Source organism: Idiotropiscis lumnitzeri, chromosome 4 (assembly GCF_059441095.1).
Source record: "Idiotropiscis lumnitzeri isolate Australia: NSW breed Sydney's pygmy pipehorse chromosome 4, RoL_Ilum_1.0, whole genome shotgun sequence".
NCBI classification, from domain to species: Eukaryota; Metazoa; Chordata; class Actinopteri; order Syngnathiformes; family Syngnathidae; genus Idiotropiscis; species Idiotropiscis lumnitzeri.
Genome location: NC_142394.1, coordinates 24,636,236 through 24,662,659, shown reverse-complemented (window position 1 = coordinate 24,662,659; position 26,424 = coordinate 24,636,236). Strand labels below are relative to the sequence as shown.

The 26,424-nt window shown below is 47.3% G+C and overlaps 3 protein-coding genes across 6 annotated transcripts; 2 read left to right on the top strand and 1 right to left on the bottom strand.

Annotated features, from left to right (window-relative positions):
- Nucleotides 1–524: 524 nt before the first annotated feature.
- pelp1 (proline, glutamate and leucine rich protein 1) lies at nt 525–8,307 on the top strand. Of its 2 annotated transcripts, none has more exons than XM_088293852.1 (19): nt 525–711; nt 2,260–2,324; nt 2,397–2,502; nt 2,574–2,723; nt 2,857–2,928; nt 3,003–3,062; nt 3,143–3,299; nt 3,387–3,519; nt 3,656–3,743; nt 3,821–3,909; nt 3,981–4,094; nt 4,353–4,503; nt 4,579–4,732; nt 4,798–4,853; nt 4,968–5,104; nt 5,337–5,439; nt 5,515–6,957; nt 7,439–7,738; nt 7,972–8,307. In XM_088293852.1, the coding sequence occupies exons 1-19, from the start codon at nt 571–573 to the stop codon at nt 8,062–8,064; spliced, it is 3,612 nt and encodes a 1,203-aa protein (XP_088149978.1). In that variant the 5' UTR covers nt 525–570; the 3' UTR covers nt 8,065–8,307. The 2 variants fall into 2 exon arrangements, with proteins under 2 accessions (XP_088149978.1, XP_088149977.1); XM_088293851.1 differs by having other exon boundaries at nt 532–711; nt 7,436–7,738.
- A 117-nt stretch (nt 8,308–8,424) lies between these two features.
- acox3 (acyl-CoA oxidase 3, pristanoyl) lies at nt 8,425–17,770 on the top strand. Of its 3 annotated transcripts, none has more exons than XM_088294929.1 (19): nt 8,425–8,551; nt 9,287–9,416; nt 9,478–9,575; nt 9,634–9,769; nt 10,359–10,433; nt 10,520–10,609; nt 10,694–10,837; nt 10,910–10,998; nt 11,679–11,775; nt 11,846–12,028; nt 12,671–12,793; nt 13,653–13,773; nt 13,848–13,970; nt 14,881–14,994; nt 15,068–15,183; nt 15,695–15,869; nt 16,597–16,664; nt 16,777–16,863; nt 17,268–17,770. In XM_088294929.1, exons 2-19 carry the CDS (start codon nt 9,297–9,299, stop codon nt 17,385–17,387), a joined length of 2,079 nt encoding a protein of 692 aa, XP_088151055.1. In that variant the 5' UTR covers nt 8,425–8,551; nt 9,287–9,296; the 3' UTR covers nt 17,388–17,770. The 3 variants fall into 3 exon arrangements, with proteins under 3 accessions (XP_088151055.1, XP_088151056.1, XP_088151057.1); XM_088294930.1 differs by having other exon boundaries at nt 8,474–8,551; nt 9,291–9,416; XM_088294931.1 differs by having other exon boundaries at nt 8,480–8,571.
- Nucleotides 17,771–18,820: 1,050 nt separating this feature from the next.
- On the bottom strand, nt 18,821–25,129 carry htra3b (HtrA serine peptidase 3b). The gene is made up of 10 exons (XM_088295166.1): nt 24,497–25,129; nt 22,292–22,409; nt 22,090–22,222; nt 21,912–22,001; nt 21,640–21,834; nt 21,537–21,569; nt 21,256–21,473; nt 21,078–21,176; nt 20,741–20,915; nt 18,821–19,028 (listed from the first exon to the last, which is right to left on the bottom strand). Exons 1-10 carry the CDS (start codon nt 24,915–24,917, stop codon nt 18,993–18,995), a joined length of 1,518 nt encoding a protein of 505 aa, XP_088151292.1. The 5' UTR covers nt 24,918–25,129; the 3' UTR covers nt 18,821–18,992.
- Between the last annotated feature and the right edge of the window lie 1,295 nt (nt 25,130–26,424).

Below are 26,424 nucleotides of genomic sequence, written 5' to 3'. Positions count from 1 at the left end.
GTATGTTTGTGTGTAAATCGAACCGAGAAGATATTTTTTTCGGGAAATATACTCCAGAATTTGGTGTGCCGTTTCGTGTGTCTGATATGTCTGGGCTCACTGACCAAGAGATCCCCACACGTTATCATTATGTCTAATTAAATACAATTTATGAGACAGCAATTATAATTGGTGGGATGAAATTGATGCACCTTTTGTTGTAATAATTTTCTCTATGTAGAAATTTCTACAATTAAAATCTTGGTTTTGATGATGATGGTAACGAGATACCTTTTTGTTGCATGGAAAAGAAATAAAACTATTTAACACTGGCAATACAACCATAGAAACAATCACTTTCGAGTTGTTATATGCCAAACATAAACGGACAAAATAACTAATCGAACAAGACAGAAATTAAAATAAAATAGGTAATAAAGGACGGAATTTTATTGGTAGTGCTTCTTAATTTATTGACCGATGAATGCCGTTTTTGTTTTGTTTTTGTGCGGAGGGCTGCGCTAAATAACGTCACGCGGTGATCGGTCGCGTGTTAGTGACGTCGCCTTGGCAGACAGGCAAGCAGGCAAGATGTCGGCGTCGGCTTGGCTGCATGGCCCGCCTGCTGGGCGTTTGACTGAAGGTTTCTTGTCGGTTCTGAAGGAGCAGCGTCCCGAATATTTACCCGGCCTGCTGGACAGCTACCGAGAGCATGGCGTCTTCCGCACGCAGGTACGTGGCGAACGCCCGCCTGCCGACCAGCGACAGAACGTGCACTAGCTTCCCCGCTAGCTGCCTGCTAACCTGTTCGCTTTTGTTATTCAGAAGGAAAAAGTACTCATCCGATCCACATTAGGACAAGATACTTATGAAAAAAGGCTCACACATTAAAATGATTTGAGTAAAAGCACAGGAGTACAGACTGTAAAACGTGCACATGTACAAAAGTAAAGAAAAGCGTCGCTGCATACCAAATGATTGTCTGGATCTTTTCTTCTTGCGTTCGCATTGCGAAGAAAAAATAGTCCTGTTATATCGCATTTTGGGATTAACATGGAAACTTTTCGTAATACTGGGTATCTTTGTGATCTAACAGTTGGTAGTGGGCTTGAGTAGAGATGTCCCCATTCATTTTGGTCACAACTGATTTTTGACAGTGTTCAGTTGGATTCGTTCAGTTAAGCTTTTTCAACTGCCCAGTCCAGGAAACGAAGTTTTTTTTTTTTTAATAATTTGTATGGAACCCATTATCAGATTTTTGTTTATTTTTGGCATTGTACTGTGGTTCAAGTGATCATTCCAACCGCACTTGTCATTTTGACGGACTGTCATTTTTAGGAAATCTTGTTACTGTTCGAAAGTCTGGCATGATGAATGATTGTGAATGCATTTACTGCGTTCATAATCATTCATTCATTTCTAGCTAGTGGACATTTTCAGGAACAATTGCGGTCGACACTTTGAAATGACCCATCTTGACAGACTGTTTTTGTTGTTATATTAGGAAATCAGGTTGTTATTTCGAGGCACACCGCACCCACAAATTGTATCAAGTCAAGTCAAGTCAATTTTATTTGTATAGCCCTTAATCACAGACAGTCTCAAAGGGCTTTACATAGCCACAATCGACATCCCCGATCTTAACCCCCAGGAGGGCAAGGAAAAACTCACAAAACCTCATTAGGGGAAAAGTGAGAAACCTTGAGAAGGGACCACAGATGGGGGAATCCCCCTTCCAGGATGACCAGGCTGCAATGGATGCCAACTGGGCAACATTTGACACATACAATGATGCTATGCAATAATAGATGAGATAATATAAGAGTCAATTGAATGAAGTGCTGCAGGAAGATGACTTCAGTGGAGTGGGTCCTCATCCAGGGCCGTAATATCCATGGCAGCATATCCGAAGATGAGCCTTCAATCTTGTACCAGTCAGTTGGTGTAAATTCAGTACAGCCACTTCCAAGTATCACTCTTTTGGGACCCTCATGACCATGCAATAAAGTTGAGATTTATTCAAGTCACTCCGAGTGCTTAGCCAGCATAACCAAAATGTGAAGTACACCGCTGCGTAAGCGGTTCAAAGCACGCATCTGCTTTCCAAATGCAGGGAGTAAAAAAACAGAATTGGTTAGAAATATGAGAATAAAAGAGCCGAGACCTGAGAAATCTACTTGCGGTAAGTAGACTAATTTGTACTTGGCAGCTGGATCACTTGTGCTTTGTGCTGCTGATGTGGTTTTCGGTTTGAGTTGTAACCAAACCCCATGTGCACAGGGCGCCAGCGCCGTCGGCGGTCTGCTTGGGTTTAGCAACGCCAAGCTGGCCTCCAGCAAAACAAAGTAAGTGTGATCTTCCTAATCAAGGTATATCACAGTGGTGCTCGGAACTGCAAGTCATTTGCTTGTGTGCAGGTTTGAGGGGTTGTGTCTCCTCGCCATGCTGGTTCAGGACAGTTCATCTGAGCTGTTCCAGCAACACTGTCTCTCCTGGCTGCGCTCGCTGCAACAAGTTATACAGGTGACACTCAATGTGTGTCAGTCGCTGTCGGCCACATCTGGAAGGTTGTTTCCTCAAAAGCTCTTCTCCAGTCGCAGGCCTCCATTCACACCATCCAGCTGGCCGTGACCATCTTGAAGGACTTGCTGCAGTATTCGTCTCAGCTGGCGGAGCTGGCGCGGGAGGTGGGCCTCAACTGCATCCTGGGCATCCTCACATCACTGCTGGGTCTGAAGACGGAGGTGAGCAACGATGCAAGACTGCGCCACATCACGTCTGTGTGCAGTCATTCACCCAAAGAAAGAGAAAATAAAATAGTTTGTTTTCCACTGAAGCTATTATAAACCCCTGATTGTAGTCGTCTTGTGATGTCAGTGTGAGCTGGCGGCCATGGAGGGCATGACGGCGTGTATGACCTACTACCCCCGAGCGTGTGGATCCTTGAGGGTAACGCGCGTGATATTGCCATTTATTTCCTTGGTCATCATTGTTCAATACCTGGGTTGATGAATTATTTTCAGGACAAGCTAGGAGCCTACTTCCTCTCCAAAATGGACAGCTCCAACAAGAAAAGCCAAGAGGTTTGTCCTCCCGTCGTCAGGCCGTCACGACTACCATTGATGCGCTGCGTCAAATTATGCAAGTGTTGTGCTCCTGTCAGATGGCTTGTCAGTGCTTCGGCCGCCTTCCCTGCCTGGGCGGCCTGATGGACCGAGCGTCGGGCGCCGGCCGAGCCGACCGGTGGAGCGATCAGGTTCATTGCCTGCTGGCCTCGGCCAATAGCGCGCTGGCTCACCTCTATCACGGCTCCGAAACGGGTACGTGCTCCTGCGGCATGCTCGGGCCTTATTGCGTCTGTCTGACATTTGCGTGTGTTGAAACGTTGTCGCCATGTGCCGCCGCAGACAGGACGGCGCAATACGAAGGTCCCGGGATGGAGCTGGCATTTCCGCATGTCGACCAATCGGATGCCCTGCTGCCGCTGCATCTTCAGCGCAGATACATGGCCGTGTGTCTTGCGCTCAAACACACCCTCAGGTACCGATGACAGGCAAATCTAAACTAGTACTGTCAAAAGCAATAGATGGCATTCTTACAGCAGAGCTGCAAATAATGAGCGGCGGGTTCAATGTAGTGAACTTTTGCAAATGGTGTGAACTTCACGTGCCTGCAGGGTTGATCCGGCGTCGGCTGTGCGTCTGCCCGTCAGGCCCATTCTCAACCTGGTGTGTCGAGCTCTCGCCGTCAGCGCCAAAAGCATTGTGAGCATCCGCGCGCTCCACACTGACTCTTCGGTGAACCCACATGTCATCCGCATCCGTTTTGCTTTTCACATCAGAATTTAACCGGCGACGGCAGCGTGAGACTGATGCTCCTGCCTGCTATCCACACTAGCACGCTGGAGGTCTTATCTGCGCTCTTCACAGTGTAAGTTGAAAGGTGCACGCAGGCCTTGTGAAAAGCGCTCAGGCACTAAGATGTGATCTTTGTCACTGCAGCGTGCGGAGCAGTATGGTGCAGTATGCTGCGGTACTCCAGAGGCTCTTTTCCCAAACGCTGAGCGCATGGACGCCTCCGCCCGAAGCTAACCCCGGGCAGCAGAGAGCCTACAGGTACGTGAGCGTGGGACTCTTGATCACATTGCAAATTTGATACGGGAATTTTTTATAAAAAGTGTGCATAAAGTGGAAATTTATGGCTTGAAATTGAGTAGAATAAATACGCAAAATGCATATCATAGACATTAGTAAATTGTCAGCAAAATTATACTTTTAAAAACAATGATGTTCCCGCTGCATTTTCTTACAAATTGATGTCATTGTGCACCGTGGACCACAATGAAATCCCAACGTCCCCTTTTAATCCTGCAGTTCAGTGCGCGTGTCCGTGTACAGAAGCCTGGAAGCATGGGTGCAGGTGGCCGGAGCGTCTGCCGGCATCCTCCAAGGGAGCCCCGGCCACACGGAGCTGCTTTTTTCCCACCTCCTCGGTGACATCACACCCGGGGCCGAGTCCATCAAGGTGTTGTTGCATTTGTTTTTATAGTGAGCACTCAGCATCACTAAAACGGGGCCGTGTCCTTTCCTGTTCCCGCAGCTCCGCGCAGGCTTGTCGGCCGATGTGGTTCCCGGAGGCAAACCGGGCCCTCGCAGGACCAAACCGTTGGTCATGGCCGATGCGGTCGGGCCCTCCCTCCAGAGAAAAGGTGACATTTTGGCCAACCAGGATACCTGCCTTTCAGCTCTCAGGGGTAAGTTGCTCAAACATTTGCTCGTCATCTTCCGACGATTTCAATCATTTTCTTTTCCCGCAAAGCCCTAAGACAAATCATATTGACCAGCGGAACCCTCTTAAAGGATGAGCTACACAAGGTAATTGTTTCACATTGAGACAGACTGACAATGGTACACTCATCTGTCAGCTTCAATGACCGTTTTGAAAGCGAGAGGGTTCTAATATTTAACGGCACGTATTTTGTGCGGTAGCGTCTCCATGAGGTTCTGCTGCCACTGTGCGTGCGCTTGCAGCAGCAGCAACAGTCCAGCTGCAACGGCGCCCCTGAGTCTGCAGGGGGCATCAGTGGGCAGTATGGCGGCGCCCTCACACGGCGGGAACTCTACAGGTGCGCTACTCAACACACCCTGAATATAAACAGGAACAAATTTAAAAAAGTAACAGTTTGCTGAGAGCAGCCGGCATGTAGCGCCGCCCTTGCTGGTACGCCAAGTGCCAACATGGTGCTACACTGAAAATTGGGACCTTTCAAAACCTTAAAAGCTTAAAATTCTGCAATAATGGTGTGTTTTGCTAACTTGGCTTGCATGTGTGTGTGTATCATGTGTATGGACTCTCAGGTTGTTGCTGGCACTTGTCCTGGTCCCGTCCCCCACGTGGCCTCCACCGCTCACCTGCGCCGTGTCCATTTTCAGCAAAGGACGCGCAGACCGGAATCTCAAGGTTGGACGTTGCTGCGGATTTTGTAGCTGTTTTAATGAGAAGCGTACTCATTCTGCTGTCCTCGCTCCCTTTCAGGTGTCTTCGTTTTGTAGTGAGGCGCTCACCATGTGTAACGCCCTGGTCCACCCACGCGCTCCATCCATCGCCATCCCCTTACCACCCCTCACCGTGAAGGCCACCCCTTCAGCTCCAGTCGTCCCGTCGTCTCAGGGCCCGACCCCCGGCCTCCCGTTGCCCACCCTCCTCGGAGGCCCCGGCTCCTCGGGACCCTTCCCCGCTCGCCATTCACTCGCTCTGCTGAGCTCCTTGGAGAACCACTTGTCTCTGGTTCCGGGCCACGTCTCAGGAGACGCTATCCTGTCCCCGCACGCGCACCACCAGCCCGAGCCGGCCGGCCTGGGCCCCCCGGAGGGGCAGAGACCGGTTTTTGTGCGCTATGACAAAGAGGAAGCCGAGGACGTGGAGATCTCGCTGGCCAGCGATTCCGACGACAGCGTAGTCATCGTTCCTCCGGGGATGCTCGCCCCGGAGATGCGCGAGCCCGTCGAGGCTTCTGCGGCCCCGCCTCAGAACCCGGCAAGTACTGTTGCTGCGCCCACGGGTGGTGCCACGGAGCCCGTGGCGGTGGCTCCCACACCCACAGGGGGGGTTTCCCTCCCCAATGACCTGGCCGCCTCTGCCGCATCCCCACTTTCCGCCGCCCCCATCAACTCTTTTGCTCCTTCCACTTCCTCGGTGGTCTCCCTTGTCCCGCCGGGCGGCGAAGGCGAGACAACGACCATCAGACCTCAGCTCCAGCAGATGCTGATGCAGCCCTCAGCCCCCGGAGCCCTGGGACTGCCCCTCCAGATTCAGCAGCTTCAGAATCAGCTGGGCACCCCACAGGGAAGGCTGCCCACCGTCTCCAACAACGAAGACTCGGCTGTCATCAACATCAACAGCACGGACGACGAGGACGAAGAGGAAGACATGGAGGATGATGAAGAACTGGAGGAGGATGAGGACGAGGACGAGGAAGTCAGCGAGTATTACGAGGGCGAGGAGTTTGACGAAGAAGGGGAGGAGCTAAAGGAGGACGAAGATGAGGATGAGGAAGAGGAGGACGAGGAAGAAGAGGGCGGCGAAAGCGGGCCGATGCCTCCGTTAGAGGGAGCGGAGGACAAGGCGAACGTGGGCGGCATCGTGGAGGAGGAGGTGCTCCGGACAGATGGAGCGCCGGCTGCCTCGAGCGCGGACGGTGAAGCCGTGGGAGGCATCCAGGAGATCCAGCTCAGCAGAGGCGACGTCGCCGACGAGCGCGCCAGGGTGCAGGAGGTGGAGAGCATTGGAGTCCTGGAGGGAGCAAGAGAAGATGAAGAGGAGGAGAGTGAGAGGATGGACGACCCCACCATGCCTCAGATCCTGTGCGTGACCGGAGGCGCGCCCGAGGATGGGGAAGAGCCGGTCGACGACGAGACGACCGAAGCGGTGACCTTTAGGCATAAGCCGCCGGTCGCCGAGCTTCAACCGCCACTGCAGGTATGCAAAAACAAGGCAGTGTATGGGAAAAATGCTTACAACACGGGACCCAAACCTGTCTGCCACTACTCATTGATAGGAAGAGTTTCAACTGTAAACACGCCAGTTCAACGCTGATCCCCAAACACCTTTGTCATTTGAAACTCAACCTACCTCTGCCTCCAAAATACATTCGATTGAGAAATGATGCCGCCCAGATTTAAATTAGCTTCTTTGTGACATACAGAGATTGTCTCGCAGTTGATATAATTTACTTCAGCATGTTTCCCTGACACCAGATCCTGTAGTACGTATTTGGGAAGGGATTTCATCTTGTAGCGTCTTGCACAGGAAGAAAGAGCACAAATTTGTGGCCTTTATTGTACTGGGTTATTCAAGACTTTTCAACCCGTATAACTAATTGATCAGCAAGGTCACGTCAAATCAGAAACTCCACAATAAGGCGATATAAAATGTGTTTGATGATTGGACTCTCCAGCAGGAAGCAACGTTGGCCCCCCCGCAGGAAGCGAGCCCCAGCGACGACCAGCCTCCCGTCCTGCAAAACGAACTCCTGGCGGGCCCTCCTGAAGACAGCGGACCACCGCCTTCGGAACCCGCCGCCTTGTCAGGGCCCGAAGGGCATCCCCACGAGGAAGAAAAGGAACAAGACGCACAGCGTGCGATGATGGAGAGAGATGCGGAAGAGAGCGAAGGGGACGACGAGGGGAAAGGAGTTAAGCGCAAGAGAGACGACGCACACCTGGACGAAGAGGCGGGACCAAGCATGGACAAGAAAAAGGTTAACCTTACACCATTTCCTCCAGTCGGTTTCAGTTTGATTTGAATTGGGGGGAAAAAGGCAAACACAAATCATTGAGGGGGGCGAATGACAAGTGGATCATTTATACACATTTGAAAACGTAGTTTTTATTTGCCTTGTAATGATGCTGGAACTTGTGCTAGTAAGAGTAAAAAGAAATGATTTGCCTGCATCACAGGCAACATTAAACATTTGCATTTTGTCTCCCTCAGGTGCATGACGATGCCATCGCCTCCATGTTGGCCGATTTCGTCCCCTGCCCTCCTGACGAGGAGGAGGTTAGGGCCTCTGGGTCGAACCCTTGACAAACAACTGTTGTGCATCATCTGCTCATCCATTTCTTTGACTGTGTCAGTGTCGATCCAACTAAACTAGTGAGGCGGAGGTGTCCGTTTCATGTACAAGATCAGAATGTTAAGCCTTATTGTTACACAGATTGTGAATATTGTGCTACAGTTATGACTTTCTTGAGTTGAGGCTACTTTTATGTTCTGTCGTCACCACCTATGTGCTTTCATATAAAAGAGTAAAATCATTGAAAAAAATGACTGTCGACTTATTTGCCCTTATTTCCATACAATAAGTCCACAATTGAAGAGTTACTTTGCAGTACTGACGTTATGGATAAAGTACTCTAAAACCGTTCCAAGATGGCGTCCGCGTATGCGTGTGACGTCTTACTCGCTGCCGGTTTACTTCCGGGTTCAGCGTCTAGTGGGCGTGCCATGGGGCCAATGTCCACCGAGCTTGCTTGCTCACAGTCAACGTTCACATCAAGTCGACTGTCCTCAGGTAGGATGAACCAAAGACACGTGAGAAGGCATTTTGAACCTTATTTGCTATTTTGCGCCTCTCTGATTTATTTAGATTTAATCTTGTATCGAACAGGCAAAACGAAAACGCACCGAAAAGTAAACAAAGGCACACTATACAAAGTGTTGTAGGGGGGAGAAGAAATCAAAAGTTTATCTTGTCTTGCCACCTCCTTACATTCTAAATCGTTCCATAAACTTATTGTGCGTGAATATAAGTGTTTGCTTTTGTAGCGTGTTTGGCGTGAAGGCTGTCGCTGGGCTTTGCTGCTTTGATAGGAATAATTGTGTATAATCCTCATTTTGTCATCGTTTTGACATGAAAGCAGTTTGCCAAGCAACAGACCTTGAACTATGCTCTGCATTGAAAACCTGAAGGCCAAATGGCGAGCAACCTGCGTTCAACGAGGTCAATCATTTAAGATTAAAAAAAAATAAGTAACAAGAGAAGGACATTTCTGTGGAGCTTGCGTGTGATTGCTGAGGCTCTGGCGCTGAAATATCTCTATATATTTAAAACATTTGGAAAACTGACACTTTCGCAAGAGATTAATTATAATTTTGAGAATATTTGGCAGTATTACGGGCTAAAATGGCTTTGAAGATGAGCAAGTTTTGTTGAATGTTTTTTTTTTATTTCATGTGGAAAATGTGGAACTATTGAATAATGATGAATTTGCAAATGTAAATGTTTTGTGAATAATTATTTGTGAAGTTAGAAGACGATGAAGCAGCAAGTGGCTGACCTCCCTAGCGGGCCGCTGGACATCTACAGACGAAAAGCTTCTTTCCCATGGAAGGACATGGTTGTGTTTCTGGACGGAGAAGAGGCGATGGCGTTTAAGGTACGTCGAGGTACATGTGGTCTCCTTCTGAGGTCACGTTTTTTGTTCTGTTGTGCCGCAGCAACGAGTCTTCACGGCGTTGGAGAATGACCCGCTTTTCTCCAGGACGCCGGGTGAAGACCTCCCTTTGGAGAGACTGCGGGAACTCAACTTCCTCAGGTAACAGGTGGACTATACATTTATTTTGCACAAGTCGCTGACGTAGGGAAACGTACAGGGTGAAGCAGCTGTTCCGCTATGACTTCCTGACCAATGAGGAGGCCATGGCCGACCCGTGGAAGACGGTGGTCCTCAACAACTGCTTGGGAATGTTCGACTGGTCCTTGGCAGCCAAGTACTTCCTCAGCAAAGGCGTGAGTACACTTCTTGATAAAACACCTTTTCCAGACTGGCTTTGAGGAAAGAGGGGTCTTTGACCATTCCTCTCCTCTTTCGCCCGCCACATCAACAGGTTGTAAATGGGGTTGAGGTCTGGGGACTGACCCTGCTATGGGAGGAGCTTTATTCCGTGTCTGGTGTACCTTGTCTACCATTATCTAATCTTAACCAGGGGTGCCAATAATTATGGATGGCGCTGTAGATAATTTTTTAAAAAATGTTTTCCACCTCCCACATGCTTGAAACCTTTTTTTTTTTTGGTATGGTACTCCTTCAAATTTGTTCTCACTCTCACACTCGTGCATGCAGTTCGAGAGCTGTTTGACACCCCCAGTTGATGTTTAGCTACTGTAAAAACTGACGCATAATATTTAAAAATTTAATTTTAAGATTTATATTATCACACCGAGTTCAACCAACCAAGTCTGCTAGCTTGATGATAACATATAATGTGAAACGCCATAGACAGGCTAACAGACGTTAGCATCAATTTCCCGGCGATTCCGACACTTCAAACAACTGCACTTTGTCACCACTTGTTAAATGTCTTGGGTTGTGGTTCAGATGTTCGCAAGGACGGTCGCCAGTAGCGGCTCATCCCGACACCGCAAGTTTGTGGACGCCGCGGACGACATGACGGTAAGCGCCGTCCGCTGTCATCTTCATGTCATGTCAAACACACGCCATCTGGCCGTAACGCGCTCGTTCTCTCCGTTTTCTTGGAGGCGTACGGATGCTTCGCACTGACCGAGCTGAGTCACGGCAGCAACACCAGAGCCATGAGGACTACCGCCACTTACGAGCCGTCCACACAGGTGCGAAAACGCTCACTGCCGTAAGTCACTTAGCGCCCAGACATGACCCAAAGGTATATCGCTCGCCTCCGTGATCCTTTGCAGGAGTTTATCATCAACTCTCCGGATTTCGAGGCAGCCAAGTTTTGGGTGGGCAACCTAGGGAAGACGGCCACCCACGCGCTGGTGTTGGCGCAGCTCTACACGGCGGACGGCGCCTGTCACGGCCTGCACTCCTTCGTGGTACCGGTACGCTGGCTCCTCTTGAGCTTTGTATCTCTGTGTTGCTTGAATGCAAATGTAAGTGAACGTTAAACGCAGGTGAGAGATCCCAAGACACTCCTGGCTCTGCCTGGCGTGATGGTCGGCGATATGGGCAAGAAGCTGGGCCAGAACGGACTGGATAACGGGTACGTTCACACGCATCGGGGGTCCAGGACCGTGCACTTTCCTTTTGTTCATCATAGACGTGCAATAATTCATCCATAAATTGTCGGCTATTAAATTAATTTATTTTGAGTCTTTAGTGTTTTTTAATTTTTGACAAATTTTTCGGTGCGGAATCCAAAACTCATCTCAGATTTTCAAGTTCTCAAGCCCAAGGGTCCTCAGGAAAGCGAGCACTAATCCTCTTAAGTCTTACAATGCTCGCTCGCGTTTTTTTTTTGTTTTTTTTTTGCAGACATCGATAGTACTAACTATTGGGAACTGCACGCACCTCTCACTGTCTCAATTGTGATTAGTTGCCACGCAGCTGGAGATAAGTAATCAACTGGCAAGTTTTACTACAACATATCAGTGGAATTTTGCTTATCTGGTAAATTGTGGAGAAAAAAAATTACATGCTACAAAAAAACTTGCTGGAATTTTAGAATTAACATACCAATTTGACTTTTCGTCAGCTTAAAAATCAAACGTAATTAATTCTTTTTTTTTTTTTACAAATTTGTAATTGTTTAGAAATCTTCTTTAACCAGTTGTCTTCCAAAATGTCACCCTCTTAGAGTAAATGTTTTCTCCTTTCTGTCCCGCTTCATTTTGGTTGTTTGCAAATGACGATGACTGACTTATCGTGAGTGATTGCGTGCAGGTTTGCTCTTTTCCACAACGTGAGGATCCCGCGGGAGAATCTCCTGAACAAGACCGGAGACGTAACCCCCGCCGGTACTTACGTGACGCCTTTCCAGGTAAACGCCGTTCACCTCTCGATCCACTTGGGCCGCCGCCCCCGAGGTCAAAATGTTTGTGCTTGTGAAGGACCCCGACAAGCGTTTCGGGGCATCCCTGGGCGCCCTCTCCGGAGGCCGAGTGTCCATTGCCAGGATGGCCCTGGTCAACCTCAAGCTGGCCCTGACCGTGGCGGTCCGCTTCTCCGCCACTAGGAGGCAGTTCGGGCCCAAGGACGGCCAGGAGCTTCCAGTGATAGAGTACCAGCTGCAGGTGAGAGGCCAAAGCTGCTTTCACACTCTTTGGCTTAATCGCTATACGGCGGTGCCTTCAGTTACCAGTTTCATTTTATTTTATTTTTTTCTCCTTCGACTTCTGAGTGCAGCCTTGAGATATGAGCGATGTATGCTGACATAGAGCTCAAACTTACTTCACAATAGAAACAGTTTATGGCAAATAATCAAAAGTTTTTGAAAAAGAGAAGCATCAAACTGTTTGCTGCCACTCCCAATTGAAGTTTCCTCACAAACTAAACGGAACACAGACGATTGGAGTCACTCAGAGAAGTTGTAGAAGAAAGTTTATTTTTGGCTCATGTCCGCATGACTACATTTTACTCTACTGCCTCCTGGTGGCCAGGATGGGAACACCCGGAGAACTTTTAATTTGTGATAATGTATTTAATCATGCTTTTTTTTTTTAATTAAATACCGTGTTGTTTCTCCTTATTAAAAAAAACTAAAATTTGGGATTGACTGTTGGCGGTGCTGTAATGGAATTATAGCATCTCCTTACTTTTCAATGGGCAAAGATGATTTGTGAGTTTTCAGCGTTGCGAGCGCAGATCGAGAAATAAATCGATGTAATTCCCAGCGCTGCCGTGGGCTTGACGTTTTCCGTTTTGTGTCTTTGCAGCAATGGCGTCTGATTCCATACCTGGCGGCGGCGTACGCTCTGGAGCGCTTCTCCAAATCTCTCTTCAGCAACTTCGTGGAGTTTAGCATGGGGCAAATGATGCGTGACCACTCGGAAAAACAGGTGCTTTCATTGGCCGCCAAAAAATAGCGCGCTTCACGCAAGTGCCAGCCGAGTTAGAACATTGAGGATACTGAGGATCCAAACTCCTCTTTCCACTTTTCTCAAGCGATTTAAAGCTTTCAGGACATGGTGCAAACTATTTTTCATACATCTTCACAATTGGCTGATTCACACGAAAATGTTTAAAGATATTTGATATATTTGCCACTTTTCCAAGTGTTTTATTATTTTGCGAGATCTTAGTAGCGGCATGAGAATTGGCTGCTATCGCTGTGGATTTTTTTTTTTCTTCCTAATGTGGAACAACCATTTCAAAGGCATGTGAAATAATTCTCCTGTTACTGATTGGAGAGTCGGACTAATGAATGATGAATCATTGACTCATTCCTGACTACCTGATGCTTCAGAAAGATTATTAGGGAAGTATCGAGGTCATTGATGGACAACGTAACCGCTACTAAGTGGCCACATAAGGTGTTAGGTGTTTGACAAAAGTGCCATTTCAAATATGGAAAGAATGCCTGCTGGTTCACGAATAGCCAAAAATACCTGCGTATAATTGATGCTGATTGAAATGCATTGGGGGGAAAAAAAAATCTTTTAAACACAAGAAAATCCACCCAAAACGGGCTTGGCTCCACGAAAATGAAATACATCCAAAAATTTAGAAGAAAAAAAATGACAAACGATCCACGGGTGCTGCAACATTTTCATAATTTCACCCCCCAAAAATGTCTTCTCACACAACATGTTACTACTTTCTGAGCGATTTTTTTTTTTCTTTATCAAATTTCCTCAAATTGGCGTGAACATGGCAGATGTGCTTTTAGTTGACTGAGAACACATATGTGTTTGGCAGGCCGAGCTGGGGAGGGAGCTCCACGCGCTGGCTTGCTCCGGCAAGCCCTTGGCCTCGTGGACGGCTCAGCGCGGGATCCAGGAGTGCCGCGAGGCATGCGGCGGTCACGGTTACCTGGCCAGTGAGTAATTTCTGACCTCTTGGCGGCACACGTGTCACTTGCATCACGTGCGCCTCCTCCTGCTTTGCGAACAGTGAACCGGCTTGGCAATCTACGCGACGACAACGATCCCAACTGCACTTACGAGGGGGACAACAACGTGTTACTGCAGCAAACGAGCAATTACCTGATGGCGTGGATGGACGCCAAGCGACGCGGTCAGTCTTCAACCTCTTCTTCTTTTTAATAGCACTTCCAGGTTTGCCTGTCTTGTCAATAATCAGGATGCAAAAGAAACAAATGAAAAACTGTGAAGACCGAGTGTCAGCGCGCCTTCTTGCGGCGTGACGACATCCTGTATCAGTCGCAAGCTGAGGGCTCCCTCGCATCTTTCACGAGCCATCCGTAACCTGCTCAAAATGACTCTATGACACATTTTGGTCCCGCTGATCCACAAATTGTCGTCATCTTGTTTTGTCACGACATCCCACGAATAAAAATGCCACCAAAAGTACTGAAGAGGGAAATTCTTGCTAATTTTGGCTTGTTTGAGTGGCAAGCGGTTCTATTTGCTTGGCCGGGGGGTGTCAAACTCCTTTTTGTGGTGGGCGACATTGTAGTTACGGCAGCCCACAGGTGGGATCCGTTCTGACGATATAACCAATTTAGGATTACGTATACAGTACATAACAAATAAAAAGCCAAGGATTATAGTTTGTTCAAGTGACCGTAAAAATGAAACACAAACATTTAGAAAATTTGGCACCGATTTTTAGCGAAGAACATGGAAGTTGACAAATCTTGTCTTGCTTTTACGGGCCACTTGAAAGGATGTGGCGGGCCGGAATTGGCCCCCCGGCCTTGAGTTTGACACCTGTGGCATAGACTAGTCGTAAAAAGCTGAGAATGAAATTTGTATAATAATTGGAACTGTGGTGTTTACTGTTGTGTGCGTGTGCTTTCTTTGATAATGACGCACCAACTTTTATTTTTGCTTTCCTGAAAAGTGAGCATTTTTGCCAAAGCAAGATTTCTTTGATTGCCATCTTTAAATTTAGAGGTTTTGTTTTCACTGTGAATAAGGTTGTCTTGAGTTTGTGCCGCTGTTGATGCTGAGTGCACTTTCAGACGGCGTGCGCATCCAGTCCCCTCTTCACAGCGTGGACTTCCTGGACGATTTCCACAAAATCCGAAACGGCGCTTTCGTGGCGCGCACGCTCGACGACTGCATGGACTCCGCAGGTACTTTTCTACTTCAGCAAGGTGATCCAAAGAACGGCCATGTGGATTTATTGCTTGATATCGTCCCCGTCAGTGGCGTTGGCGGCGTACAAGTGGCTGGTGTGCTTCCTCCTGGAGGAGAGTCACCAGCGGCTGCAGAAGCTGCGGTCTTCGGGCCAAGATGACTTTCAAGCTCGGAACAATAGCCAGGCAGGAGAAATTCTTCTTCTTACTGCTCCGCAATGTTTCATTCCAATCATTGCGATTCCTTTTTGGCTCCTACTACTTTTGTCAAAGCATTTGAATTTCTTCATAGTCACAAAATGCGGGACATTCGGGTTTGCTTGTTGGCGCTGACGTCACTGCTTTCCGCCATTTTGTTTTGATACTCAACTTAGAATAGATCTCACGTGATGTGTATATGGTTTGATGAATCGATATTGGGCTATGAAAAGGAAAATCGATTAAAAACGATATATATTTTTTTAAACCCAGCCCTCTTCTGCATTTTCCTTGACTGCAGTCTCAAAAACTAAAAACTACACAATTTCCCGCTATCTTTTAAATGACGCTTTCCTCAGTCTCTCTATTTAATTTTTTTTTTCATTTGAATGAATGAATGAATCATTTCCTACACAAGCGGCTCTCTGCTGCATTTTATAATCTTGCTGAGTCAGCAAGTGGCCGTTGTCACTGTGTTAAGGAATGTCCGTGCGTCCAGGTGTACTACTGCCGCGACCTGGCCATGGCCTACATCGAACACTGCTGCCTCCAGAGGTTCCACGAGTGGATTCGACACGACGACACGCCGAGCCAGCTGCGAGCGGTCCTCCAGAAGCTTTGTGCGCTTTATGGACTGTGGAGTCTCAGCGGCCACATGGGCACTCTGTACCAAGGTGCGTGCGCGCACCCACGCGACATAGCTCCATTTCCAGGCGAACCCTCAAAAGACAGTGGAGAGAATTGTCACAAATAAGAAGACTCTCTTGCTTCTTCAACTGATTGTGCTTGATGCATTCCTCCAGGTTTTTTCTGCCCCCAAGTTCTCAACCGACAACCGCGGTTGACTTCTTGCCTGTCGTGTAGTCAGCTTGAAAATGCGTAACAAGCCTATTTCTGCAAAGTCGGGAAGTCAGCACTAAAAAGTACCCCATTTTCTCAATGTAGGGAGCAAAAATCAAATAGCGTCTGAAAAGAAATCCTCATGGCAAGTACAGCTACCTGGAAATTGGGCTCATGTGTGGTAAAGGAAGTGCTTGGTTACTTCCCGACACTACAAATGAATCGATTTCCAAGATGAGAAATCATACAGAAAGATTTGGATGGAAATGCTTTCCAGTAAGATGCAGCATGCAACTTGAAGCATTTCTTAGCGGCATTTGATCACTGCCGGAAAAGACAAAACGAGAGCGCTTTAAGATCTGCCAGGTCAATACGTTTCACAACGACCTGGAATCTGGTGATGATGCAATGAGGATTTGTGAAATGGCTGGCGAGAATCCTCTACAGGCTATTTATTTATATATATTTTTTTTTTTGTTGAGAGAAACGCTCAGACGGCTTTTAATAATTTTCCTTACCCATCAACAAGCAACATGAGCACAGTCAAGCTTTTGTGTGCAGGTGCTTTTCTGAGCGGAAGGGAGCCGGCCCACTTGATCCAGTCGGCCATTCTTACGCTCTGCGCACAGGTCCTGCACGCCCCCCCCCTCATCATCATCATCATGATGATGATACATCATTTCAATCAAAGCATTAAAGGCAGGCTGCTGTGAAAGTCGAGTAAAGTCCAGTTGTTTGCAGCTGAAGGACGATGCGGTGGCGCTGGTGGATGTGATGGCCCCCCCGGACTTTATCCTCAACTCCCCCATCGGCAACGCTGACGGACAGGCAAGTTGCTCGATACGTGCGTGTGTGTGTTTTCTTCAGCAAGTCCGAACAAAAATTTGCTGTTCATAATAGACAATACAGAATTGCCCCCTCCATCGTGGGCGGGGCTTACATGAAATTTACATCTGGAAATAACCTAATTAAACACACCCCCATCTTGTTTTTAGAGCATTTACTGCACCTTAAAAAATTTGAAGGTCTTGAAAAACACTATTAAAACGTTCAAAGCAAACACCTAAATTTAAGTTACAAGTTGAAAATACAGATCTCAAAAGTAAAAAGTCATTGCAAAAAAAAAATTTGCTCACGTCGCGACTACTTGAGTCTCGTTATTTTTACACAGTTGCTACCTGCAAACGCACGCGCGCATATTAAGTGATGCAAATTTGTCCTTGCGGCCGCAGCTATACAAGAACCTTTGGTCCACGGTGATGCAAGGCCACCAGGTGCTGGAGCGGCCGTCCTGGTGGAAAGAGTTCTGCGCCGACAAGCCCGCCGTGGGATCACTGCGGCCCAAACTCTAGACGGCTGGCGTGCATACTCGCTACACTCATTCGCTCCGTTTTTGTGCCTTGGCTTCCACTCTGCTGCAGTCTCCGCAAAAACACGGTTTAGGAATGGGACTAAATGCTATTAACAATGTGACAAGTGGGCGTCGTCCTTTGGAGAATTTTCCCCCAAAACATGAACTGTAACATATACTTCACCTATTTTGCTGGCCACAATGTTCTCCTCATCGAAAAGTATCCTGTTTAGGTTATTTGAGTGTACTTTTTCTGGCCATTTGAAACATCACTTTGATGTTTCAAAATCTGGGAACCGCTCGATATTTCGGCCCATACGAGCTTTGTTGCTGAAGATTTTTAATTGAAACTCGGCCTTTGAGAAATAATGAACTTATACTGTTTGCCTCTGGCTCCATTTTTTTTTCCACAAGCCGTTCTCCCATAATGACATATTGAGCTCCATTGTATTCTTGTCCTAAGTGTCCATTCCGAACTCAACATTTTGACACACGGCCATTTTGGGGGGGCTTGCCACGTTGCTAATTCTAATCATTTGGATGTTCAGCGTAAGAACTGATTGCTACGCAGCACAATTAGTATCAAAGCCATAATTTATTCCTTAGTCGATGCTCCACTATGGCTGTCCTCACTATTGTACAGTCGTCCCCGCACATCTGAAAACAAAACACAGCAGCTTTTCTGCACCTGATTTGTTTGGTAAAATGAGTCGAGGAATGTATATTTTTGTTCATTGACATCAGGAATTAATACATGTGAATGTATGTACGTACGTATGTATGGGGTGTGTGTGTGTGTATTGGCTTCTCTCTCTTACGATCTCTGTAACTATCTCGATCTCTCTCTATATATTTCTCTCTCCGTCGCTTGCTCTCTCTATATCTATCTCTATATGTCTATCTCTATATTTCTATCCTAATCTTTACCACTATCTTTCGCTCTCTCTCTCTCTCTCCCCCCATCTAATCTATCTCTTTATCTGTCTCTGATTATAGTTTACGAATCAGTGGCTTATCAATAAAATAATTTGATCAATGCTGTTTTGGCGTATTGTCTTCTTGTTGCTTATTTGGAGGGAATAGCCTGAAGAAAAGTGTGTTGACACTCCTCGTGAGTCAGAAGCCTTTTTTTTTTTTTTGCGGTCACTTATCCGGCCTGGCGGGTCAAAGTAAGTTCATGCCGTCTGGAAAGGAAACGCTTTGTATGTGGTACGTTAAACATATCCGATCCGTATCACGAAATTGTATCAATTCCAGCTGCGGTCATCTTGCAAGGAAAGGATGGCACTTCCCCGAACCCTTGAGATTAAGCCCCGTAGCAGAAATGCAGATGGTGTGAATTTCATGAGCGACATCCCAAGGAATGTTAGTTCTGTGATGGACACGAGGGTAGAAAAAAATTAGTCACGTGAGGCGAGTCAAAGCAAAATAAACTAAGAGCTGACGACCAATGGATTTATTGACACTTGAGCTTTCGCTTCAAAACAAGTGTGATGGAAATCTTGAACGAGCCGTAAATAAGCACTTGTCCGTATCTCCACAAATCTTGCTTTTCACAGCTGGTGCTGAAGATGTGAGCTGGCTTTTCTCCTCAACGCAGCCCGGACTAGGAAGAGGCTCCCTGATCCCCTCCGAGCTGCTCCTGTTCATGAGGTCATTGAGAAAGCAACACGGTTATCTGTCGGTAGCGGCGACTCAAAATGATGGCAGTGTGGTTTACCAAGTGTTTTGTGGCGGTGAGTCCTCACCAGTGATGTCGTTAATGAATGACTGATAGATAAAATTACGTGGCTTGCGGCACGTGGTGGGGAATGCTTCTCAACGAGACAGCGAGCCACAAATCCCCTTTAGGAGTCGGCAACTTGTCAAACAAGGGGTGGATAGTGAGAGGATTCTATCTTGATTAAAACGTTAGGTTGGGAAATAATTTTAGAAGCAAAATTAGGCACTGCGTTTATTTACTTGTAAGTGCGGACTGTTATGTCGTACCTCTATTTGATTTGGTGGCATTTGTTGACATTGCTTCTGCTTTTACTGCACAATACTGAATGTGATTTTTTTAAAATGGAGTACAAGAGAATTATCTAAAAAAATCCACTAATAAAAATTAAAATGAAGGCTTTTGGGGCAAGACAAAAAAAACCCAGTAAACTCAAGGCAATGTCAGAGCTAACTATATTGAAAAATCCCAAACGATTATAACGTTTAAGTTTTGCAACTTTTTTCATTTGGGATTTTTCTCATGTGGATGATGCTGCTCATTCTTGGAATCTTTGGAGATGCTGATGACACTCCACAACAGTAGGAGGAGCTGTTCAGCTGTTTTTTTTTATTATTATTTTTTTTTCTTTATTGCAAACTGCAGAAAATACAACAATTAGACAAATGTAAAAGTCATTATAGTAAATCGAACAATTGGACAAGAAAACGATCATGAATATAGTGGAAAAGAATAATATAACTATTAAGTAAAAATACAGATAGATTAACGGAGAAATAGAAACAAATAAAATAAATAAATAAAGAATAAATAAAGATATTAGGAAACAACTTGCTTGGGGCAGAAAAAATAGGACTATATAAACACCTTCAAGTTTTTGCAGATCTCTATTGTTTTAAAACAAGCAATTACTTTGCCTTAAGCCGGCTTCATCATTGACGTTCCAGTTGCACAGGGCACGTTTAGAAGCCTTTGTTTTATTTTTTCATTTTTATTTTAGATGACATGAAATTCCCGTTTGAGAGTCGCACGCCTCGAGTGTTACAGTAACTTATGTGTCACATGACTACTGCACGCAGCCTGTTGAAGACTGGCGCTATTTCGGCACGAGCGGATGTCAGAAAGCTGTGTAGCTCCAGTTAAGCACCTCCAGCATTTTTAGTGGTATTATACTACATAAATTATTTTCTCAGCTCCGTTATGTAGCGGTTGAGCCCCGATTTAGCGAAGGTTGAGGAAAAACCCAAACGTTGAAGCCTGCTTCTAGGGGCACATCTATGGTGCTTTGCGTGGTATGTTAGCATTATGCTAAGCATCTGATTTGACGGAATGAATTGTTTTTGAATGTACATTGAGTTTGAATATATGTTGTTTTATTCTCTCAACGAGTCACGTCAATCAGGATTGACAAACTAATTTGGGGACTATGCAAGCAAAGATTCTTGTTTTTGTTTCTCAAAGTGATGTTTTTTTTAAGTTGCAGTGTGAAGTGTGTCAGAGAGATCTTTGTATGGGGGATTTATCTGTTGTGGTTGGTTATGGGACACCGCACACAAGAAAGAGGGTCACTCTTATCAACGACTGTAGCTTTTTAACTTGGTAAGATGTTTGTGTTCAGGCATATTGCGGCTCACCGTGGTGTATTGCATGATGACGTCCGGTTCAATGTTGAAGAGCAGGTCGTCATTGTCCCGCCTGACCTCCAGGAGGAGGGCCGTCTCCTCCCGCAGCGCCTTCTGCAGCTGAGCCGTGCTCACCACAGGCCGACCGTTCAGCTTGACGATGATGTCGCCGTCTCTGATGCCGCCTCTGGTAGCACAAAGAAGAGGAGTCGAATACTCGAGGGGTTCCAGATTCCGGACGGTACTTTGCTGAACCCTGTCCAGCTCAATCTGTTCATTTTCATGAAGATGAACACACACACGCGCACACACTTTGGAGCTTTCGTATGCTGACGAATGGCCGTCTTACTTCTGCGCCGGAGAGTGCGGCACCACCTCATGGACGTAGATGCCACCGCCAGGCACGTCGGGGAAGTCCGGCCTCTGTTGTCGTAGTTCCTCAACGAGCCTGCCGAACGAGCTGCGTTGAGAAGACGCGAGCGATTCCCGATGGTCACAGTAGAAGAGTGTCGGGCGGCGGCACTTACGCCGGCGTGATGGTGAGCATCCTGATGCCGATGTAACGTTTCTTGACCGGCCTGACATCTGAAGGAGACGGACGGGGTTGCGGAGGAGCGTTTGACGTCTCACCTTTGCCGTGCTTGTCCAGCGAGTCGTTGAGAAAGCGAATAATCCTATCCGAAGGGATGGCAAAGGAGATTCCCGCTGCGACCTTCAGGGTATTGATGCCGATCACCTCGCCATCCTAAAAAGCAGAGACGCTCAGCTTGCTTTGTTTGGATGTGATGACACCAAAGAAATGTCTTACCAAATTGACCAAAGGCCCTCCAGAATTGCCAAACTGTGAAGGAGAAGAAAAACAAGAAAGGTGAGGCGTTTTCTCGCCACTCCCAACGCCTTTGGACTCTCACGTTGATGATGGCGTCCGTCTGAACGTAGTCCATGTCCGAGTCCCTGAGGCCCAGTTCCTTGCCGTCCCGCTGCGCCGTGCTGACGATGCCGGTGGTAACCGTGTTCTGGAGGGCGAAGGGGCTACCGATGGCCACCACAAACTCTCCGGGCCTCAAGTCGGCGCTGTGACCCAGAAGCAGGACGGGGAGCTCGCTCTGGGATGGGAAACGGCGAAACTCAAACTGGCCCTTGGCTTCAACCACGCCGGCCTGACTCCAAATTCAAAACTAACCTGAGGGTTAATTTTGATGGTCGCAATGTCTGATTTCTTGTCGATGTCTCTGATGCTGGCTTCATAAACATCGCCGTTATGCATCTGGACCTTCGAGAGATGACAGTGCTGTCAGTGGATTGATGTGCTTCTCGGTGGCCTTTTTTGTTTAATTTTTTTTTCGTGTATGTGTGTGTACCTTCAGGTGCTGGCGAGCCGACAGAGGCGAGTTGCTCGAGACCACGTGAGCGTTGGTCACAATCAACCCGTGCTGTGACATGACAAAGCCCGAGCCGCTCGACAGGGGGATGTTGCGACCGAAGAGGGGATGCCTCGGGTGAGAACGCGCACACGTCAACACACATGCACACACACCCCCACGCGCAGCCATTAGTCTATACCTGAGGAACAGTTCTATGTGGACCACCGCCGGGGCGATTTTCTCCACCACGTCGGCGATGAAGTTGAACTTGTATCGAGGACTGGCAGCGTTTGCTGTGCCGACAGTAACGAGAGTACCTGGGCGGGGGAAGTACATGTGTAAAAATGGGTTGCGTTCAGCGTTGAGGAATCCATCACACTTTTACCCAAATGCTGTGACCATCAACACAATTGCCACTTGGCCTCAGATCAGTCGTTGGAAAGCGCGCGTGCACGCACACACGCACACACACAGATAGCAAGGAAGGAAACAGGAAATCCTTCCAGCCCAAAATTGTGGCCGACTGGCCTTATGTTTGCCTTTAATCACTAACCCTCTATTTTGTCTGGCGTACACACATACACAAGCACACACACAGTGTCACTGGTGCGTTGCATATGTAAAGGGCGTGGTGAACTAAAAATATCGGACTTTTTCTTGCTAAATCTTGCCGGTGTAGATTTTTAGGGTTGGGAAGCAAATCACGAGCAACATTGTTGAAGTCCTTGTAAAGTGAAAATAGATGTACTTTATAAATTTGATATACCGCAGACAAGAATGCTGAATGATTCTCTTGAAAGGTCCGTCTTGAAAATAGCCTTGCAAGTGTATCTGCAATTAAATTGACACTTTTCCCTCCTTCGGCCAATGTGGTTTAAAAAAAAAAAAAAAAAGGCAAGAATATATTTTAGATTTTCGAACGCTCGCCAACGCTTTCTGGTGTGTTGATTCCGCATAGCACTGCTCCCTCACAAGTGAGTATCCAATCACAAGACACGTTCATCACTTTCGACGTGATGCCAGTAAGAAGGCCTTATGGTCATCAACTCGTGATCTGATTGGCTATCGCAACTGTTTATCAACTATAACCGCCCCTTCACTCACACGGAACAGACGCCCGCACGATTGTATCTGAAGGCCTCGGACAAATAGGGTGTGCTACTGGTATAAAATCTGCCTGGCCACACAAACCAGCTTAATTCTGATTGGATTAAAAACTCTGACCTAAAAAAATAAAACACCGGGATATAATATGATTTCTTGATCGTGTTAGGCCAGCAGAGAAGGTCTGAGCGCCCGCCACTGATATATTGAAACTCTTGAGCTGTGGAATTTACTGAATGTTCAAGGCGCTAGTCACCAGCTCCTAAAACTAGCAGGCTTCCAAGGCTCCTCTAACCCGGCAAAAGGGCGGCATCACCTCTTGAATTTGTAAATAACGATGCACCGAAGACGCGTTTTGAAGGTGAAGGCTTAGTTAAAATAACCAAGTAACTCGCTATTGCGCCAGAAAACCGCTGATGTGAAGGAAGGTGCTCAAGTTCATAAAACAGTGGAGGGAGGGCCGCTCGCTGCATCACCGCGCGCCGTTTCAGCCACGGCCAAAAAATGAGCAAAGCCGAAATTGGTGAAAAACAGGATAACGCAATTGAGTAAGACATCGCTGTCGGTCTTTGCACATCTTGAGTTGTTATCTCCAAGCGCGTGGAATTAATTTAGAAACATCTCTGAATTCACTTAACAGGGTCTTTAATTTCAAAATCTCCCAAACTCCTTTTTTTCCCCACCTTCTTCAACTAAAGTAAAACATGAATGCAGCGTAGCATGCAGCTAAAGAGATCTGAAGCAACGCGATACATGCACAGGCCAGGATTCAAGTTGGCTCGGGGGGCCCGCCCGTTCCAAACGAGGATGACATCAGCCGTCTTCGGTGACTTTTGGGGAAGGTTCTCAGTCGTCCCTGAAGTTTTCTTTGCTTTCTTGCTCCTTTGAATGCGTCAGTGAGCAGAAGAATGGCTTGCGCGTCATTGTGGAATGTGCCAAAACAAATGTGTGAGGCAGCTGTTGCAGCCCCTCCGCAAAAACACCGCGTCTCTGGAATAACAGCCATTCCCAGCTAGTGGGAGACTCAACTGCAAGCGCAGAGATGAAAAATTCCTTTAAACAATCAAGTCCTGCCTCATGGCAGACAGTCCAGTTAACTTTTGTAACAATCTTAAAAAAGTGCTGAGCTGACCAGGCCAAGTTCAGTGGGTGAATACATTGAGATGATTATTTCCAAAATTTTTTTCACTTTCTTCTCATTTTCCGGCCGCCACTGAAGCATTGTGTGTGTGTTTTGTGCAATGATATTTTCGGTCAACAATAAATGGAGATGTGTTTTGTGTTTTGCCGCTCTTCCTACCTCCGCTGCTGTGACAGGTTCCTGGCAGGGCCTGGCTGATGGGCTGGAGCCCCCGCTGCCTCGCCCTCCTGCCGGCAGCCCTCAGCTGGCACGCGTTGGCGTACGTCTTCCCGTCGCTGCCGCACACCTCCCGGCTCAGCTTGCAGCGGCACAAACCCCGCGGCGACAGCGGCAGCCGGAGTCCGGCGTCCGGACGTCGGCACTCCAGGCCGTCTCCGCAAGCCGGGCCATCCCGGCCGCCGCACGGTTCGCCCTCGCCAGCTGCGCACACCAAGCAGCAGTTGCAGCGGTCAGGCACGTAGCCGTCGGGGCAGCTGGGGCTCGGGCAGGCGCTCACGTCGCACCTCGTCGGACACTCTGCTCCCCGGGATGCTTTCGGGCCAAGCAGCACCAACGCCCACACCAACAGCAACATCTGCATTTTGGCTCAACTTACAGACGCACAAAGTGAGTTGCCGGTGGTGATTGAGGTGGTGGTGTCCTTTCTCCTGCCAAATGCATCCTCGAGCAGCCTCGGGATTTGTTGAGGAATCGGCTTTGTCCCGTCTCTGCAGCGGGAAACTTCCATCCCGCAGTTCGAGGGGAGGAGGAGGCGGAGGCGGCCCTGGAGGAGGAGCGACAGAGGTGCTGTTTTCAAGTCTCCGCTTTCACTTCTGTGCAGTCCTGCAGCCTGTGTGGTTGACTTTCAACGCCACCGAAAAAGCAGCAGGCTGCGCACAACTCCGCCTTTATCCAAACACGAGTTCAGATTTTGGTCTTTGAAATGCTCCCCATGCAACACTTTTCAAATGACTTTAGCCGCAACCTTCCTTTGTTTCCCTTTGGGGGTTTTACAACGTAAACTGACCAAAGCTGTCCCTTTATGCCGTCTGGATAAAGCGAGAAGTTGGATTGTGAATCAAGTTTTCAGTCAATGCAGGCTCCTGACGAAGTCATGTGCATTCGCGTGGGCATTTCAGTCAAAAATCAACAGCCGCATTTAAAACTTTCATTTTTTCATTCATTTATCAAACTAATAATTTGTTCATAGAATTAGTTTAATAAAATACAGAATTCTAAGTAAGGTTTTTTTTTCTGTAAATGGTGTTAAAAAGGGCCCGGCGTTTGAGTGGTTAGCACATCCGCCTCACAGTTCAGAAGGCCAGGGTTCGATTCCGATTACATGTTCTCCCTGTGTCTGCGTGGGTTTTCTCCGGGTATTCCAGTTCCCTCCCACGTTCCATCAACTTAGGTTGATCAAACACTCGAAATGGACCCTTTGTGTGCCCTACGATTGGCTGGCAACCAGTTCAGGACGTACCCCGCCAACTACCCGGCAGCTGGGATAGGCTCCAGCACACCCGCGACCCTCGTGAGGAGAAGCGGATCAGATAATGGATGGATTGATCTTGTTAAAAAGGGGCTATTTCATTATGAGATGATAGTTTTGAAATCTTCTTCCTGAGCCGTCACTATCGGTTGGTGATTGTTTACTGAAGACATTTGGCTTTCGCATCAAAAGTCGAATATCAGATAAAAGTTGAGAATTCCAGCTTTTATTACATTTTATTTACATTTAGCTGTGTTAAAACAACTCGGACAGACAGAGTGTGTTAAGTTCGAAGACACTTTTCAAGTGTGTTTTTTCAAAAATATTGGAAAGGGCATTATTAAATGAACTTAAAGTGAATAACGTTGTATAATTAGTGCCATAAACCTGACTTGCAATAACGGCATGAAGCCTGCAGGCTGCGACTGTTGCATTCTAAATTTCACCCCCCCCCCCCCCCTCACCCCCCCAGGCCTTTACCGCAGCGTCTTTCAGTTCTTGTTTGTTTCCATAGGTGTTTGCCTTTCCAGTCTCCTCTTCATGGGGTAAGTTGCATGCTCTATTGGGTAAAGGTTTGGTGGTTAACTTGCTCAGTCGAAAACCTTCCACTTTTTTTAAC

What these genes read in the sequence shown, in the direction of transcription:
- pelp1 (XM_088293851.1), top strand. Translation starts at nt 571, where the DNA reads ATGTCGGCGTCGGCTTGGCTGCATGGCCCGCCTGCTGGGCGTTTGACT. An exon ending in TAAAGGATGAGCTACACAAG is followed by an intron (nt 4,854 to 4,967) that starts GTAATTGTTTCA and finishes TTTGTGCGGTAG; the next exon opens with CGTCTCCATGAGGTTCTGCT. An exon ending in CAAGCATGGACAAGAAAAAG is followed by an intron (nt 7,739 to 7,971) that starts GTTAACCTTACA and finishes TGTCTCCCTCAG; the next exon opens with GTGCATGACGATGCCATCGC.
- acox3 (XM_088294929.1), top strand. Translation starts at nt 9,297, where the DNA reads ATGAAGCAGCAAGTGGCTGACCTCCCTAGCGGGCCGCTGGACATCTAC. An exon ending in CGGGAACTCAACTTCCTCAG is followed by an intron (nt 9,576 to 9,633) that starts GTAACAGGTGGA and finishes GGAAACGTACAG; the next exon opens with GGTGAAGCAGCTGTTCCGCT. An exon ending in CAGAACGGACTGGATAACGG is followed by an intron (nt 10,999 to 11,678) that starts GTACGTTCACAC and finishes GATTGCGTGCAG; the next exon opens with GTTTGCTCTTTTCCACAACG.
- htra3b (XM_088295166.1), bottom strand. Translation starts at nt 24,917, where the DNA reads ATGCAGATGTTGCTGTTGGTGTGGGCGTTGGTGCTGCTTGGCCCGAAA. An exon ending in AACCTGTCACAGCAGCGGAG is followed by an intron (nt 22,410 to 24,496) that starts GTAGGAAGAGCG and finishes TCCCCCGCCCAG; the next exon opens with GTACTCTCGTTACTGTCGGC. An exon ending in CACATAGAACTGTTCCTCAG is followed by an intron (nt 22,223 to 22,291) that starts GTATAGACTAAT and finishes TTCTCACCCGAG; the next exon opens with GCATCCCCTCTTCGGTCGCA.